The 17,839-nt window shown below is 38.3% G+C and overlaps 2 protein-coding genes across 6 annotated transcripts in view; one reads left to right on the top strand and one right to left on the bottom strand.

The window, feature by feature from the left end:
• Positions 1-84: 84 nt before the first annotated feature.
• Positions 85-8,113, top strand: LOC131668527 (ubiquitin carboxyl-terminal hydrolase 4-like). 4 transcript variants are annotated; one of them, XR_009302291.1, is made up of 15 exons: positions 85-197; positions 518-718; positions 1,176-1,400; positions 1,652-1,862; positions 1,949-2,136; positions 2,210-2,487; positions 2,562-2,832; positions 2,929-3,584; positions 3,843-4,115; positions 4,365-4,670; positions 5,811-6,116; positions 6,191-6,254; positions 6,326-6,408; positions 6,492-6,608; positions 6,691-6,710. XR_009302291.1 is itself a non-coding variant. In XM_058942798.1 (15 exons), the coding sequence occupies exons 4-15, from the start codon at positions 1,669-1,671 to the stop codon at positions 7,079-7,081; spliced, it is 3,087 nt and encodes a 1,028-aa protein (XP_058798781.1). In that variant the 5' UTR covers positions 85-197; positions 518-718; positions 1,176-1,400; positions 1,652-1,668; the 3' UTR covers positions 7,082-8,113. The 4 variants fall into 4 exon arrangements, 3 of the variants coding, with proteins under 3 accessions (XP_058798781.1, XP_058798779.1, XP_058798778.1); XM_058942798.1 differs by adding an exon at positions 6,909-8,113 and having other exon boundaries at positions 5,823-6,116; positions 6,191-6,408; positions 6,691-6,809; XM_058942796.1 differs by adding an exon at positions 6,909-8,112 and having other exon boundaries at positions 2,213-2,487; positions 6,191-6,408; positions 6,691-6,809.
• A 265-nt stretch (positions 8,114-8,378) lies between these two features.
• The window catches only part of LOC131668473 (follistatin-related protein 5-like), a 132,856-nt gene continuing 123,395 nt past the window's right edge, over positions 8,379-17,839 (bottom strand). Inside the window, exons 7-18 of one of the 2 annotated variants that reach the window (XM_058942673.1) lie at positions 16,771-16,925; positions 16,434-16,701; positions 15,320-15,480; positions 15,101-15,224; positions 14,536-14,826; positions 13,701-13,822; positions 13,418-13,555; positions 13,120-13,335; positions 12,648-12,798; positions 11,364-11,564; positions 11,143-11,292; positions 8,379-11,063 (exon numbers count right to left, since the gene is read on the bottom strand). In XM_058942673.1, coding sequence (XP_058798656.1) covers positions 10,834-11,063; positions 11,143-11,292; positions 11,364-11,564; positions 12,648-12,798; positions 13,120-13,335; positions 13,418-13,555; positions 13,701-13,822; positions 14,536-14,826; positions 15,101-15,224; positions 15,320-15,480; positions 16,434-16,701; positions 16,771-16,925 — 2,207 coding nt within the window. In that variant the 3' untranslated portion in view covers positions 8,379-10,833. The remainder of the gene's footprint in view (positions 11,064-11,142; positions 11,293-11,363; positions 11,565-12,647; positions 12,799-13,119; positions 13,336-13,417; positions 13,556-13,700; positions 13,823-14,535; positions 14,827-15,100; positions 15,225-15,319; positions 15,481-16,433; positions 16,702-16,770; positions 16,926-17,839) is intronic. The other variant, XM_058942674.1, reaches the window with a different exon arrangement.

Below are 17,839 nucleotides of genomic sequence, written 5' to 3'. Positions count from 1 at the left end.
GTGCTTCCGGCGCGCCTGAGCCCCCACCATTATTATTTCATCTAGGCATTTCGAAAATTCGGAACACGTTTCTTTCTTACCAACGTCGTGGTAGTCACTTCCAACATTTATATTAGGGTGCAGTTCTCTAAAATCTACTAGCAGATATCGTCGACGGATTTATTCAGATCAAGCATTTACATCTAACATCATAAGATGTAAGTACATTTTCATTAAAAATTGAGAATTTAAATTTTCTGAAAAGAAGTAGAAAGAGAGGAAAAGTGAAAGTCGCGCTATATGATGCCGGTTTTCGTTTCCTCTGTTTTTGCCGCGCACACTCGCCGCTGACCTCCGCATAAGCTTCTCTCTCGTAGTTTAAAGCAAAAAAACAACACACAGCACCCATATATATATATACATATATGTGGCCGATACGAATAAAAATTGCACGTAGGTTGAAAGAAAAAGTGCAGTTATCGAGAGGAAGTCTTGGAAGGAGGAAACTTAATAATAATTCACCGGGACTTGTGCGCAGCCTCTATATCAACGGCGGCGCTGTCCGTGATAAGTGGTGGCAGAAGCAATGGCCGCCTGAACCGTGAGGAGCAGAGCTGTCGCAGTAGTTGCTGACTATCCGTAGACAGTGTGCGATAGTGAGAGGAAGTCGCTTTTAAAGCTTTCGTCTTTTTTAAAACCGTCAAGGAGTCGCCCCTGGAGAGAACGAAACGTTGGCCAGGTAAATTATTGAATATCATAAGTATTATTCTATCCATATCCACTTGTTATCGTTGGATATTCTAATCTTTCGTGGGTGGTTGATGAGAATGGATTTTTTATGTGTGGGACAAGACAAGAGGAATAGAGACGAGAGTGAGAAAGCGCGCGCGAAAGGGGGTAATAACCTCTGTGCCACGTGCACGAGGTTAGGTGCTTTGTTCATCCGTTTGGCTAACACGTCTGCGGAATCCGTTATTTTTTTCATTGGCGTTCCCTTGTTTCTCTCGCTCGACTTTTTCGCGTGCGTCACGAGTCAATTTGCGAGGTTGCCGTTTTTCGCACATACGCGAAAGTGAGGAGTGAGAGAGATAGAGCGCGCACTCCACGGCGGAAAGTGAAACGACGTCGGCGCGCAATCGACGACACATATATGTATCGTATCTTGCTCTACTACGAGTACTTGTTTGGCTAATAAGGTCGCACGTGCTGCTACTACTGCTGCTGTTGCTGCTGCTGCTGCTGCTGCTGCTGCTGCTGCTGCTGCTGCTGCTACTGCTGCTGCTGCTGCTGCTGGGCTTTCTACGCGATCGAGAACATCGACCACCACTGCAGTGTGTGCTCATGCTCACCTCTACGTTGCCCCGCGTGAGGATTTGGTTTCTTTGCTGTGGGCATTGTTGCTGACAGCTGACACGCTAGATGTACGGTGAATGGATTTTTCCTCTGTCGTATGTTTTTCTTTGCTTGGATTCTTGTTCAATGAACAAGAAGTTCTCGAATGTGACAGGGTGAATCAAGTGACTTGGTTTAATTGATTCATGTGAATAGCGCATTTAGCATATTCTATTTCAATGCCATTCATTCTTAATTGCACAGTCAGTGTTCAAGTATGAATGTCTATTGATTGAAACTATACATGAATAATCTAAAATAAAGGGTATTTTTATAACAGGACCAGGCCAAGTCTGAATGGACAGCCAAGACAATTCTTTAGAAGTGGGAGGTGTTTCTATGATCTCTGACTTTTCTGAACCTGCAGAGATTCTTGAAGTCACTGAATCCACTGGTCTCAGCCCTCTGACCTCTTCCCTTGATCATAATCTCACCTTCCATGAAGATAGCCCTTCTTCCAACGAGAGCAAAATGGGCATTGAAAACACATGGTATGTACTATTATGCAGGCAAATATACTGGTTCAAATGACAATAGAACTTATTATTAGTATAATAACTTATTTGTTATATTATAGGACTGAAGCAAATACTTCTGCCTCAGATTATGCTGTACCATTGCAAGCTTCATTTCCAGAATTAGTTTCAGATCCATTAAACGATAATAGGAATGGTGTTGAACATGGGCCTTTCCTTCCCTCGAGTGAAGCTGAACTAAATGATTTTTTTTCTGATACTGGAGATCCTCCTGATGATTCAGTAATTGGTAAGTATTTCATTCTCACAAAGTATCACAGATTAATCGTACAAACCTACATTAATTGACTAATTTGTTTTAGAAGTAAATGCACCAGCTGGTGTGTGTGGTCTACGGAACTTAGGTAATACTTGCTTCATGGCAGCTGGACTACAATGCCTGACTGCTACACCACCAGTGCTGTGTCATTTTCTTGAATTGCAACAACGCAGCGAGAAAGTACCGCCACCTGGCTCATTAATGGCAAATTTCAGTGCATTATTGAGCAAAATGTGGTCAGGCAAGTATAATGTACTACAGCCCACTGAATTTAAAGAGACTCTTGGAGTATATCACTCACAATTTAAAGATTATCGACAGGTAATTTATTAGAAAATCAAACTAATTTTTATTTGAAGTTTTCGTAAAATTAATGTTTTACTTCGACTTTGAAGCACGATTGTCAAGAATTTTTGGCATTGCTGCTAGACTCCTTACATGAACAAATGAATTTATCAAAGACAAATAAGCCATGCCATATACCTACCGCTACAGCGACAACTGCCAGTGCTACAAATTCAAATCAAAATGGAGACAAAGAACCTTGTTTGGGGGCTACATTTAATACTGCCACTTGTGATCCTGATTTCATGGACTTTTTTGATGAGCATATTTCACTAGACAACCCGAATAGTCCTAATGTTACCATGGCTGGTTCACCTAGAGGTAATTATTTTAAACGCGCACAGCATATACACAATATTATTATTAACTGATTATAATTATAATTAATGCTTAAATGTTATAATATTTTAATTCTAGAATCCTGTTTGGATGATCTGGATAGTACGGCAAATTCTCCTCACAATTCTCCATTGAACGAAGACGAGGAGACTCTGGACTCGGACGAGATTGTCGATCCAAAGTCTAGTTTCAACCACAATGATATGAAAGAACTCCGTCAACTACGGCTAAACAAATTCAACGACATCGCAAAGGATGCCAAAACAAGTAATGCCAACTTCTTAGTATCGCCGCAAGAGTGTAATAATGAAATACATTACGACTCGCAAAAGTTCCCTAAGGAAAATAGCCGAAGAATTACCCTTGAGAACGCCAATCTTACGGAGAGTCACGATTTTGACAATAAAAACGTCAGCGGCAAGCGGTTAAAAGAAGTCAATTGCCAGCGGACCAAATGCAGTCCAGAATGTGTTTCAAGCGGATCTGAAACGGAGTATGACAGCGGATTGGAAAAGTGTAATGTTAAGCGAATGCGATTAGAGGACCAAGAGAAGAATCATAAGAAAGATGTGCTTGATGCTGATGCATTGCAATGTGCGAGGCTTCTGCAAAATCATGAAAACGGTGCTGTAGCGACGCAAGACGATGTCGAGGCTGAAAAACACTGGTCTAAGCATTTACGAGCAAACCGAAGCGTTATTGTCGATACCTTTCAAGGCCAGTTCAAGAGCACGGTGAGTCGATAAAAAAGTAAAAATTTTGATTCAATATGTAAATCTTCTATACTTATGGAGACATACGTCGGTATGTAGCTGTTAAGATCGGTCTACATCGTAAACAGTCTCCGAGAGAAAGTACAATTATTTTCCTGTCTATTTTTATTATATTAAAAATAGATTTCAATCAATTGTTACATACGTTATAAAAAACATACTCGGTATTTTATGATTTTTCAAATTTGACAAATTTTAATAAATTTATTTGTATTCCAGGTGGTATGCTCACATTGTAAGCATGTATCGGTAACATACGAGCCATTTATGTACCTGTCTGTACCGCTACCTTATGCGATGGAAAGGCAGTTGACCGTTACTTACATTCCCGCCAACGGCGAATCACCTATCAGATGCGTTGTCTCGCTCAATAAACAGTCTAGGGTTAGTAAGCTTAAGGAGGAATTACTGAAGACTCTCGAAAAAAATGACGTATCTACGTCCAGTATTGCTGTGGCTGAGGTTTTGGAAAATCATATCGCAAAAATATTGGTAATTAAGTTTGTGTATTATATTTCAAATTTTTATAACGAATGGAGGGTTAAGAAGGTAGCATGCTGGTTAGGACTAAGCTGCTGTCGATACTGTCCTCCAATATTAATATGCTTTGGTAGAACATTTTAGTGACATCGAGTATGGTCACTAAGCTACATTCTGAAGTACAATCATTGCTAAAAATATTTTGAGCTATTGATAAATGTAACGAATAAACAGAGCATAACGTTTCTATAAATTTCACAGGAAGACAACCTAATGCTGAAGTTCGTGAATGACTCGACACGATTAATCTATGCATTCGAGCTGAAAGATCCTCCCGAGCCATGGGTCGAGTCCGACACTGCTATCCCAAGTACAAGCAGTAGTAGTGGTTGTAGCAGTAGTAATAGTACTGACCAGCCAATCGAGAATAGTCCAAGTAGTACGAGCTTGTCTGTGGGTTCGGCTCCAGATGAACCTTGCACAATCTGCCTAGAGGAGAACGATGGTGATCTTAAGAGACACAGTGAGAACAATTGTAAGCTTCTCATGTGCGATCCTTGCATCGAGGTATGATTTAAATTTTTTTACTTTGAATGGAGCTTATTCACTTGTTTACTATGTAAATACAAGTTCAACGCTTTTAACTCGAAACGCACACGCTTTGTAGACTAGAAGTTATCACGTAGCTTTGTTTTTCTTTTGATCTATACATGGGACAGGAGTTAATAAATTATGAATTAAAAGAAAAACAAGTCAATTCTCAATGATGAATTCGGCAGTGTCAATCTTGCAGAAGGGGTGTACCACGACAGGCGACTTTTGTTTGTCGGTCAATTTTATTCACCTCGGGAAGGTCTGAGAAAAGGTCATTGAACGCTCTAGCCGGGCGATGTCGTAATGGCATGTACGAGAACCAGAAACAGCCCGAGCCTGCCCAATTGCCTGGGACGCTTGTTTATCCTCTTTTTTTGTTCTTACCAAAAAGAGGCGAGCTGAGGTGGTACTCGGCTTGGGATGGAAACTCGTATGACCCGCTCTTTAAGTACAATCTGCGAGCCGCATCAATCCTTTGATCGGAACTCAATTCAGACTAGTCTGATGCTGCCGTTACAACTGAGAGATTAATTATGACTGTTTTCTAAAATGAATATTCTTTCTTCGTTAAGCATTTTCAATGTTTTTGTAAATAATCTTGAATTCAAAATGTATCAGCAATTGCTTATCCGTGTTACGCTTTTCATTAAAATTTGTTAAATTTTGTTTTAATTTCCTTACATGGGTAAAGAAATAATTGTAAAAATTTAAACTAAATTACGAGGCCTAAAGAAACTACCTGTTTAACTTTCCTTTAATCTACTTACGCATCATTATTAACGCAGCAAACGCCTATTGGAGGGTAACAGTGTTAAGTTTAATTTCATTCATAGTTTATTTCACAAATTGTTATGTACTTCCTCTCTTAATTATTCGTTCACCTTTCTCGTTTACGAAGTAAAAGCGTCGATCAGTTGTTTATTAAATTATATATTAATTTATATCATACATGATTTTCTTGAAAAGAAATAGACAAGTAGTATGCTATTGTGCGTACTAAAAGTATCACAGGTAATACAAAAGCTTAGAAAAAGCCAAGAAAAAAATTCCGTACTCGTTTGTGAAATAAGCTAAAGCGCGAAAACTGAGCGAGCAGTGCGTATTACCCAACAGAACTACTTCAAGAGCGACAAGAGACCGAACAAGTGTCCAGTGTGCTCAGCTGAGATGACCTCTAGCTCCTTCGTCAGAATCGACCAGTCCCAACGTGCTCGTCCCGCTATCCGAATACTCAATGTGCCGTTGGTAATGCGACACGACACCGTCGAGGCAACCAACAATCGTAAAAGTACCAAGCTTTTTGGACATCCACGGCTATTCAAACTACCCTCGAGGATCGATGCCAAAGATCTATGGACACTTGCTAAAACGGTTGTGCCAGAAGATGATACTTTTACACTTCATCTCGTAGATGGGCAGGTTAGTAAAACGTCTGATGTATAAATTTTGTTATTATTGAACCATAATCAAAATTTTTTTGTGAATATTGGTAGGGTCGTCACTGCTCCCGATGTATATTTGGATCGCATTGTACTGGTTGCAAGGTTGTTGAGAGTGGTATGGTTAATTTACAAAACATCGATACTCTGGCCATACGGTACACCGAAAACGTTCCTACAACCCAACAGGTCATAGATCACGTAAGTGTCAGTCAACTAAGGAAGCACCATCAGCTTTCTCTTTACGACTGTTTACAAGCATTTAGCCAAAGGTAATTCGTACTTTTATTAATGTCCGACAAACGTGCGTATTTTAAGGAATTTTTTCCATATTAATTATTTATTTTTTCTACAGCGAAATCCTAGATGAACACAATCCATGGTATTGTCCTAAATGTCGAAATAATCAATGTGCTACTAAAACGTTAACCGTTCATCGGTACCCCAAGTTCCTTATTGTCTATCTTAAAAGGTAATGAACTTAATTAATTTTTTATTTCTAATGAAAATCGCCGAAAATTTTACATTGTTTACTAAGTTGCATATTGTTGTAGGTTCGTTTTCTATGAGTGCGTGAGTACGAAACTGGACGATAAAGTGACCTTTCCCTTGGTAGGGTTAAGTTGCGGAAAGCACCTATACGACTTATATGCGTGCGTTTGTCATTTTGGTGGTAAGAGATTTGTATATTTAGCACATCCATTCTAAGGGTTATTTTTTCTCTATCCCGCTTAAAGTTCTTATGTATAATTAAATTTTGTTCTTGTAACAGGAGTATCTGCTGGACACTACACGGCCTACGCGAAAAATCCACAAACAGATGTTTGGCATTACTACAACGATGACATCACGAGTAAACAAAAACCGCATGAGGAAGACTTTAGTAATGCTTACATTTTGTTTTACAGTCGGCAAGGGTCCAACGTGAAACAGTGCAATATTTAAGGTCTTATAACTAAGGATACTAAGAAAAGTCGTACATGACTGAAAATCATTATCGCAAAAGACTTTTAAAGATCTCAAATGAGGTCTGTAATTACGTAAAAGACAAAACATAACTGAAAATATCTTTCAAATTCGTTGGCTGTGTATGTGATGTAGCGAAATTCGGACGATGATTCGCTCAATGATACTTGCTTTTTTTTCTTCATTTTAAAGTCTTCGTTCATAATACTTGCGTTGGTAAGAGATAAACTTATTAAAGCTTTCCGTAATAAGTGCTCAGAAAGAACGATCATAAGAAATGGCACTTACAGTTCCGGATAAAATGTAGAGATAAACATGTACTAAAAATTATTAGATCATTTGAATGGCGAAGTAAACGAGTGTTCCAGGAATATGTGTAAACATTTTTTATGTAATACAAATAGCGGAACATTGCGCATTGTTCCTCTCTCGGCAATTTTAATTTATTTAATTACTTTTCATTCAATTAATTAACCGATGATGGGATATTTTTGAAACCTGTGCGTTTAACAAAAGAAGAAATTGTATTTTATACAAAAGACTGCTTAATTTGATATAAAACTACTAATTGGTAGTACGTGATTGCGATGCTGCTGATCATTTACAGTATCATATATATATATATATATACGCAGTATGAGTATCCTGGAAGTGGTTAATTGAAATTTACCGGTACATAAAATATTTTAATCGTAAAAAGCAAAAGAATTAGGTAAAATCTTTAGAAAATTTTTTTAATGAAATTGATGAAATATTTCATACGCGTTCCTCGAATAAATATTGTTAATTTGTCTGATTTATTATTTTTTTTTAATTAGTCGAATAATTTTTTGATAATTTTTATTAAGACCGAGGAATAGTGTAATGGAAACAAAAGAAAAGCCGTTTTGACGTGAAAATGTTTAAACGGATTTGTACAATAGACAAAAATTTTGGTCATTTCTAATGGACGTAATTTATTAGAAAAATATAAATAAAAAGATCATCGTTGAACTCTGCGTTTTACATTACGTTCATATCTAAGCCTTCACTCCCTTCCTTCCCAATTTTAATTTAAATACTTTTGATGAAACAAAATCTACTCACTGATAAGATTATAGTTGAATTACCTTGAGACATTGATATGAAGTTAATTATTTCTCTTCATCAGCGTCCTATCTGGGTTTAAGTCTAGATGATTTTTTCAGGAACAGAAGTCTAATGATTTATTTATAGAAATGTTTACATTAATTTATGTCGGTAAATGTGAGTTTGAATAAATAATTCATTTTATCATTATGAGTATTTATTTACATTTTGGTGGTACTATAATATTAGAGTAACAACTTACACAAATGAATAAGGAATACACAAATACTGATAAAAACTTATTGTTCTTCGCACAAGTGATCCTTTCATTCTCAAACACTGACTTAGAGGACCATGAGAAGTAACAAAATCAATAAAACGTGACTAGATAAATTTCAATTTTTTCACAGACAAAGCTACAAATCCCACTGATGTAGATTGTAATTTCTCCTTTGTTAAGCAAACTTTTCGTGAATTCATCGTATTTCTACGTGGTTTACAATTATGCGTATAAGACTTTCTTTTATAAATATATAACTTTAATATCTGTCTCAAGCTATAGTTATACAATATCAATCATGACAGCAATGTGATTTATTTTATCTAAATCAGCGAAGTCTTCTTTCCTATAGAGACGAAACCAATCATGTCGCTCTATTTGAACACTTTTTTTGTCTACTTAAATCTTTAAAATAAAAAATTCAAAGGTCGTGAATGAAATTCCTTCGCTAGTTTTATAAACCGATGGAAAATCTCTAATAATAGGATTCGTACTCTCGATTATTATTATTATTCGAGCGAGACTCCACTTGTTCAGCCTTGTTTTTTTTTTATTATTTTTGTTATTATTTTGTCCTCTTTAAAAAATTTTACAAGTAATCGATTATTACATATCCCGATATGGACTGTAACGTTAACAAAATAACTCTTCGCTTCTGTACACTCTGCTAATGCTAGCTGGTTTTTAAGTTTTTTTTTTAATCTCTCTTCGCTTTGTATTATCAAATCATTATCGGTGCTTATACTAAGACATTCTTTTTTTATGCTATCGTCTCTTGCGACTTGATCTGCGAGATTCAGAGACTTTGACTTCAATGCGGTTTTTTGTTGAGAATTAGGGTATGACATACCAACATTTATTTTTATTTTAGTTTATTGTACAGTAAACTTTATTCAAAAATATTCATTCTAGCAAAGAAAATCTTTTTAGGCAATTTCGAAAAATTTTAAACAATCTTTAGTTTTAAGAGTGAGAAAAATCACTTGAAGTATGTTGGTATGTAATGCCCTTGCCTTCATTCTTCTCCATCTCTCTCGTTATACTTTTTTCTTTCGCCATATTATTAACAATGCTTTAATAAATTTTTTTTTCTAAAAGCGAATACAAAACTTACGTATGTCTATGTCTATTTGCAAGGAAACATGCAGTAGCACGTATTATAAATAATTTGTTTATTATGTTCAACTTTCTTCTTTACAACCAATCTTAAAAATATAACTACATTTGTTTTGAACAATTTTGGAAAGAGTGAAAGCGAGAGAGTCAGAGGGTGAAAAATAGAGAGAGACGAAGTAAAATCTATAATGTTTAAAATTACATTGTTTTTCGTCATATTTTAAACAGGCAATTTTTCATAAAAATGCTTTTACTTAACATTTTCATAGATCTATAAATGTACTCGTAATAATACTACGTTATCACTAATTATTGTGTATGATGGATTTTATCGAGTATTCTTTATGAAAAATGATATCTTGAAGTCATGTGAATTTAGGTGTGCAAATTTTCTTTTGTTTTTTCTAATTTTGTTTATATTTATTATATTTGTTGTCGATACGTCCATGTGTTTCTTCGCACAAACATAGAAGCGCAGAAGCATTTGTTTTTATACAGACAAAAATGATAAATATTTCCTTATGATTAATCTGTTTTTCAATGAAATATATCAAAAATTGTAATTGTGTTCTTAACAATTTAATTACTCTTATACAATATAAATGTCTTTGGTCAGGTTGTTTCGTGATACCCATGGTCATCAACTTAATCCGGAATTAATATTACGAGTTAATTATATTTTGTATAAATACTTGGGATATTCACATTTCGACGTATAGGTTTAAAAATAATTCTTACACTGATCAACATTGTAAATGGTTATTGGCATACAACGAAAGAAAAATGTATTCGTTAGTGCGCGCGCGCGCGTGTGTGTGTGTGTGTGTGTGTGTGCGTGTGTGTGAGTGTGTGCGTGCGTGCGTGCGGCGTGTCTGTGTGTAAACTGTAATTAATCGTGAAAAAAAAATTTAAACACTACTAATTATAGTATGTATGTCTATAAAGGCGTATATAAATCATTCTTCTAACCTACGATAATTTTCATCTTTGAACTTTAAATTGTTTGGGTGGAGTATCGGTTACACTTAAGCGATTGGGCGGCTTTTCAATAACGACAAGCACAACTCTGAAAGTCTAAAAATGTTTCATTTTAAAAACACTTATCCTTTTTTATACATTATTCAGAATCAACGGAGTGCCGTTTATTTGATCGATGATGGAAAATCAATGATATTGTCAAGAAACCAATATCGAGAAAAGGAAAAGGAAGCATTGAAAATGTTAAACTTTCAGAGAAGCATCATCGTTGATTGACCAATCAATACATTTAATGCGTAGAAACGCTGAACCACACGATCATACTAGGATGTACAAGTCCACCGATTTCACAGTTGACTGTCCGGGTCTCGCCATTGAGTACGAACAGCGCTTCGCTCGATGGGCTCACCATGTACCGTCCGAATACGCCACTTTGAACGATCGGCCTATTTGGCTTGCCCCACTTAGCTACGCTCAATGGCATCGCTTTACCTACTCCTGTTATCATCTCCACTTTGCCTGTATCCCAATCATCAATTATTCATCAATCGATCAAAAATTCGTGCTATATTACAGAGTTTAAATCAATTATTTTCACCTGATGATAAATTGAGGAAAAGTATATCCTCTTTATTGTCCATAGATGACGCGTAAAGATCGTAGCCGTGTGTAGTTTGGGATGGATAGAAGGTAATATCGCTAACATTCAATGTCGTTTTCACATCGAAAATGAAATTCAAGCCAGTAGCTGTAACATTTTAATTATAATTAAAATGTTGATAAAGAAAAATGAAATTTGGAGAAAAATGGAAAACTTACGTAGTATTTCTTCGACGATGAGAACGACGCCGTTCTGACGGCGGTCGAGGGTGACGAGATGTCGTGAGTCAGGCGATACTGATGGCTTGCCGAGAAGCTCGGGCTTATGAGACAGCACCGTATCTGTCACGTAGTCTAACAGCAATTGGCCCGTCGGTTTACCTGTTATTGGCTCCTCACATTGTAATATCACGAAACCGTCTGTAAATATTTTAATCAACGTAAATTAATTGATGATAATTAAGTTTTGCAATTGAATAGTAATATTAATAACTGGAATTACTTCGACCTACATCTAACAGGTTTAAGGTGCTACTTATTTGGAACTTTACGGATTTCCCTTGAACATTTTCAAGTTACACTTCATTTTATGCAAGGCTTCAAAATAGTTCAGCACTTTCAAAAGGTTTTTGAAAAGCTTCCGAAATCATACAAGGCTTTTTCGAAGCTTTTACGAATCTTCAGTTTGAACGAGGTTTCGCTAACTTTAAAGATTTTTATCCGCCTTTTCGATATCAAATGAGATTTTTAAAGGAAAGTTTGTAATCAGACATGACTATTCGATTGTAATTATACAGGTAAAACAATTTATTTGATGTGCACGATATAACACTGGCAGTTACTTTTTTTAAGTTAATAAGTTGTTTCCTTGTTTGTTGTTTTTCAAAATAAAAAATAAGAAAAGAAATGGTACGGTTACTCTTCCTAAGTTTCATTATTCATTAGCAATTGGCAACAAAAAATTGTTGAAATGTTAGTTTTTTTGAAAATTGCATCTCGCTCACTTATCGTAATAATAACTCGATCGGATTGATAAAAAAAGCATAAAATTAACTGTAAGGCAGTTCTCATATTGGCATTAAATTTTAAATGATTGTTTGAAAATTTGTTGAAAAAGAAACTGTCGGCGAAATTCCAAACTCGTATACAGCAATTTCGCCGTAGTCCGTAACACATGAAAACTCGGTTACACATCTGCAGCAACAGCACCGGCGGCACGGCGGCAAAGTTGTAACTTGCTTGGACTCTTGTCTCGTGCCTCTTCCTTTTGTGCACAAGGGAGAGTCTATGCACGCGCGTGATTGCTCTTGCATACCCGCATACATATATCTATAGAATTTCCTTCTTGGCAAATCTCCGACACTCGACTATATGCATCGCATGCGAGGGATTTATAATACAAGCAAAATGGAAAATGTTGTTGAAATATTTCCAGACCAAACAATTGCTCCACGATGAGGTTACATATCTCAATGAGTCTAAACAGCACAGTAAAAAGCTTACAAAGAGCCGGATAGACAATGTGCGCTGGTACGCAGTTGTAAGGTGCGAGGTCGGCGCTCCTTGTGTACCTCATGTTCGCCAGGTCAAGCTTGTACATGCCGCGCTGATTCGTATGCGTCACGTAGCCATATTTGAACGCGTGGCCGATGTCCTGCAGACAGAGAACACAAAGAAGAGAGTATTGGCTGACGGACTCAATTGGATCACGCCAATCGCGCAATTAATTCGATGCTTTCCGCGATATCGCCGTAACCATTTCTTCTTTTTACAATAAAGCGAGCAGAACGTTGAGAACGCAAACGACATGAAAACACGCAAGAGCACGCGTATTCTGTCGCGTATCAGCCGTCGCGAGCAAGCAGCACAAGTCCAATCGATTTGTCAATAGTGCAAAAAATGGCTCGTAGCGTTTTATCACTGACACGAGCGGCCACGTCGAGCGTTTTTTTTATTTGCGCATATACAATAATACCTGACGCTCCGGGATGTAGAGCCCGCGTACAAGATCGAATTGGCCGTCAATCGGCTCCGGATGGACGGTTCTGTGCTTCTTCTTTTGCGCCGCGTCGCGGATCACTTGTATCGTTTTGACCCCCATGTCGCTCTCACTACGCCAGTTCAGTAGCCATACTTGATCCAACGCTGGCACGTATTGTAATTCCACCGGGTATTTGTCGGTCGTTACCACCTTTGGGATAACAGAACAAACTAGGTTGCTTTTTGATTCCGAAAGAAAAACGTAGCAAGAGAGTGTTTCTGCGGGCACTCACGTCAACCACGACCATCTGGACTTTGCTGATGATGAGAATGCGATCCTTCTCGGGCTGCGAGACGTAGACGTAGCGATTGGCCACGTTTATCGCGCGACCCCACGTACAAGCCACTCCTTTCTCAGCGCACACGTATTCCTGCGATCATTAGAAATCGGAAAATGCCTCGCGCGGAGACGAACAGAAAAACAGTTGCTAGAAGCTCGAAATTGCATAATGCTGCGACAGAGACAGGCAACATAACCGAAAGCTAGATTGCTAAGATGCAGAGCTAGCACCGTACCTGAGTGCCGGGTATAATGTCCGTGGACTTAATTTGATGATACAGTCGGCAAGCTGACGGCTCGTACACTGATATGCCCCACTCGTGAAAAGAGAAGAATCGACGCTCTTCGCTCGGTGCAGCTGTGGGTTGGTGATAAACGCTTTACAATTATTAACAATCTCCTTGTCTTTTTTGCACTCGCCGACTTTTCACGCGTAGCAAAGATTAAACGACCGGCCAAGCTTTTCTTTCCTTTTCTTAATCCATGTCGCGTGAGTCGTCTCGATTAGCGTTAATGTACCCTCGTAAATTTCCTTGTCGTGCTTGGACAAACTTACTTTCGCGCCATTTTTCAAGTTCCACTTTTTTCTCACAATTATTACCGTCGCCTTTTTTCCGCATATCATCGCGTCGAGCGCGCCAAGGTTTTTCACAAAACATTATGAACCTGGCCTTTGCGGTATACCTCGGCATATCGACAATAATGGGGACTAAAAGTTTAAAAAAAAGCATAGGACGGAAACAAAAAAAAAAGGGGAAAAAAGCCAGCGGAAGGGCGACCCGAGCGAATCCGATTCAACGCCGGCCAGATGAAATTAATCAATTAAAATGCGAAGCAGTGCACTCAATGACCAGGCGAGATATATATCAACAGAAAAAGAAAGGGAGGATAATAGCAGTCGATATATATTTGCGGCTCGGCCGGCTTTTGTTTTTAATTGCATTCGCTCCGCCTCGATCTGACAGTGTGATAAGCAAGTTTATTATATATTGATATCGCTTGGCAACTCGCGCGGATTCAAAAACATTCCAATCGATTTTTGCTATAATTGCATTGAATAAAGATACTTACTCGGCGTCGGTTGCTCCTGAACGACAAGGCTACTAATATCCCTAGTGACACCGCCAACGCTCGTAGCTTGACACATGTACGCCCCAGTGTCGGCGTAATTGATACCTCTCACTGCCAACCTCGTGCCATTGCCAACAACCTCGTACTTCTCCGCAGCTTCGCGCAATGCCTCGTCGTTCTTCAACCACTCCACTCGTGGCAATGGCTCGCCTACAACGTGGCAGCGCATTGTCGTTTCTTCCCCTGGGCGTTTGGATTGTAGACGCGGTGTTACGCGTACTTCGGGGGTCGCTGCATAAATCATAAGATTATTTTTTAATTGCATTTTTCAACGAATGGTTGGCTTGCCGAATTGCGATTAACAAAATTCTTCCTATAATTCTTAATTGTCGCTGCATTTTCATTGTGCCTTATCGGGAATAACGATTAATCGTGTATTTTTAAATTTCGAACCAAAACGTAATTAAAAAAAAGAGTAGAAGTCAGTAGGGAGGCAATGCAAATGATAAAGAGGGGAGAGCCAAAGATTAAAGAAAGACGATTAAACGAATAGCTATATACTGACTGTGTACGGTGAGAACATGAGTTTGAACGACGTCCTTGTTGCTAAGTGCATGGCAAGTGTAATTACCAGCATGTGCGAGCTGTACTCTCGTTAGATAGAGGCTACCATCGTTGAAAATTCGTATCTGCAAGGAAAAAGAATGTTTTTGCGTCGATCGCCACGTAGTGAGCGAGCTAACACAAGTGAATTAGACGGATGGCAAGATAAATAGTTTCGTACCTCAGGTTCAGATAGTGACTCCAAGTCGGCGTTATAACGTCGCCAGACTAACGGTGGCGGCGGGGTGCCAGTCACGTCGCACTTTATCTCCACGTTGTCGCCCACGCGTGCTGGTATGTGATTGATCTCCAAGTTCTTGTCCAGCGATACTACCGACACACCTGCACATATACACGCACAGCCTTTATTGCCTATCATAATAAAATCACATTTGCTTCGTAACCTCGCTTTTCATTTTGCTTTCAATTATTGGGGCCCATTGCCTACTCGTCGTGACATTTTGCATCGCTGCTAATTGAAATACTTTTCATCAAGACAGGCTCAGATGCTACGTAATTCCCGTTTTATTTGCTAAGAAGACATCTTGATTCGATAGTAAGCTTTCGGCTGCTTCCAAGGAAAAAGTTCGATTTTAAACCGTACGGAATAAATAGGAAGTCTACGTTCTGTGCCGCTCTTGAAAGGACGAACTCGTCGTAGAAATGCGATCCAAAAGCTTCCAGCGATTGAAGTGTACCAAACAAACTCTTCAAAGGGAGAGGCACACAAGCCAACGAACGATTCGCCAGTGAACGTCAAAGGCGCAAGAGCGCGAGGATGAAAATGCGCTAAAGTCATGTCACTGAGCAGCAGAATTGCGTACTGTACAGCGCATTGCTTTTTCAAAAACTTTTCTTTTCTTTTTTTTTTTCATTCAAATTAAATTCACACAAAGTTTCTTTCCTTCGAAGTTAGTTGAACGAACTATTATCGTTGCAGGCATACATCGAAGTTGCATACAAAATGGAAATCAAGCGAAAGCGAACGAGTCATCTACAGAACTTTCATAATTGAAAGTCATTAAGCAAGGACTTTCGCTAGTTCAGTTTGTAGAGTGGTGAACTCTAGTGGACCGGCATTGTCGAGAATTCAGAAATCTATCTAAGTCATCAGTTCAAATTCAGCTCTAAGGATTTTTTCTCTTTTACCTCTATATATACATATATGCATATTACTTTTCTAATCTTTCTCATTAAAAAAGTATACAATCTGACAGTGTATTTAAAAGAAAAAAAAAGAAGAAATTTATTGATACAAGCAGCCAGGCACACAATAAGCTTTGAAATAACATTACTATATAGTTTGCTGAACGCCATGTAGAATTCATTGATGTTGAGTTTGCCATCGTGGTCAGCATCGTCGTAACCAATCAAGTGCCCAAGACTGCATCCTTTGCTAAGTTGTTCAAGTTCTTCGTGTTCGGCAACTTGTTCCAATTCTTCTTTCTCAAGATCGCCATTGCCGTTCTGATCATAATGTGAGAACATTATACTAACCAAATACTCTTTGCTGTGGTTGTCTTGAGCCATGAGACGTGCGTGATTATACAGCAATAAATTATCCTGAACGAAAAGAAATCCATGTCAATCGTAAAGTATATCGATGAAAGACGAAGATTAACACACGCCTACCTTCATGATTTCGTACTCCTGCGCGGAGCAATCTTCCGAAGTGTAATTCTCCTCTACGAGATTTTCCTTACTGTCGTGAATGCTGATGTCGTGATCGGTTCGCTGTGGCGTTGTGCTACCAAGTGGCAGGACTTTCGGTGTTTTCTGATTCTCATCTGAAATGGAATAAGAAGCATCTCGACAATCAATGCGTCATACGGCATTAAAGCAGAAAATATAATCGTTTACTCATGTTAATGCATACGCATTGCGACAACACTCTAAAACTATCCGGAATGTAATGCACAGAGGCAATACAGCAGCAGAGGGACATATAGGTGTATGTAGACATTAATTCGGATGCCTCGCCTCACGCTTCGACTTGCTAATTATCCGCTACAATGGTGTGTAATTAACGGGAGGCTTGAGACCGAGGGACATACGTATTTTGCCATCGAAAGACAAACATGTGACACCGTCATCGAGATTCGATCTCGCTTCAACAAAGACGTTGTAGCTTTGTGGACTGACACGAATAGCTGCTTGCCAATGCTTTGTTATGCGCGATATGTTGAGAAAATTTTTGCTCTTTAATCTGATTAACAGTATAATTGGATCACAGCCGACTCAGTGAAAATAAGATTAGAATGTTGTTTTGTTAGAATGAAAAGTTTGGCGAAATCAACGTATTTTGGTGCGAAATTATTATCCCAAAATTATTCACTCGCTAGCTTGGATAAGCAAGAACCTTCGATAGCTTGGTTATTAAAGCGCTCGAGCTGTGGATGGTCATTGGAAGGCGTTAATTGAAATTGAATTGACCACGCGGTAATCGCGAGGATCCATAGGTCGCTGGTTCGAATTCGGCTCGAAGGACTACTTTTTGCTTACCCTTCCTTATGAATATTTGATATGTGTGTCACAAGCTCAATAATACGCGGCTATTTTCGGAACAATTCCCGACGTAAATCAAACGGTGAATTTGCATTTCGTAACACGTGGAATACTATTTTCCAGCAGAAGTTTTTTTTATTTGAGCAATTTAAACCCAAAAGGAGAGTTATTTTGCTAAGAAAAAAATCATACATAT

The sequence above is a fragment of the Phymastichus coffea genome, unplaced genomic scaffold (genome assembly GCF_024137745.1).
Source record: "Phymastichus coffea isolate CEN01 unplaced genomic scaffold, Cenicafe_Pcof_1.1 PCOF00078, whole genome shotgun sequence".
In the NCBI taxonomy this organism is placed as follows: Eukaryota; Metazoa; Arthropoda; class Insecta; order Hymenoptera; family Eulophidae; genus Phymastichus; species Phymastichus coffea.
This window is presented reverse-complemented; position numbering and strand designations above follow the sequence as displayed.

Excerpts from the sequence above, each read along its gene's own strand:
- LOC131668527 (XM_058942795.1), top strand. The coding sequence starts at position 1,669 with ATGGACAGCCAAGACAATTCTTTAGAAGTGGGAGGTGTTTCTATGATC. Across the intron at positions 2,137-2,209 it reads TCCTGATGATTCAGTAATTG|AAGTAAATGCACCAGCTGGT; the intron begins GTAAGTATTTCA and ends AATTTGTTTTAG. Across the intron at positions 2,488-2,561 it reads AATTTAAAGATTATCGACAG|CACGATTGTCAAGAATTTTT; the intron begins GTAATTTATTAG and ends TCGACTTTGAAG.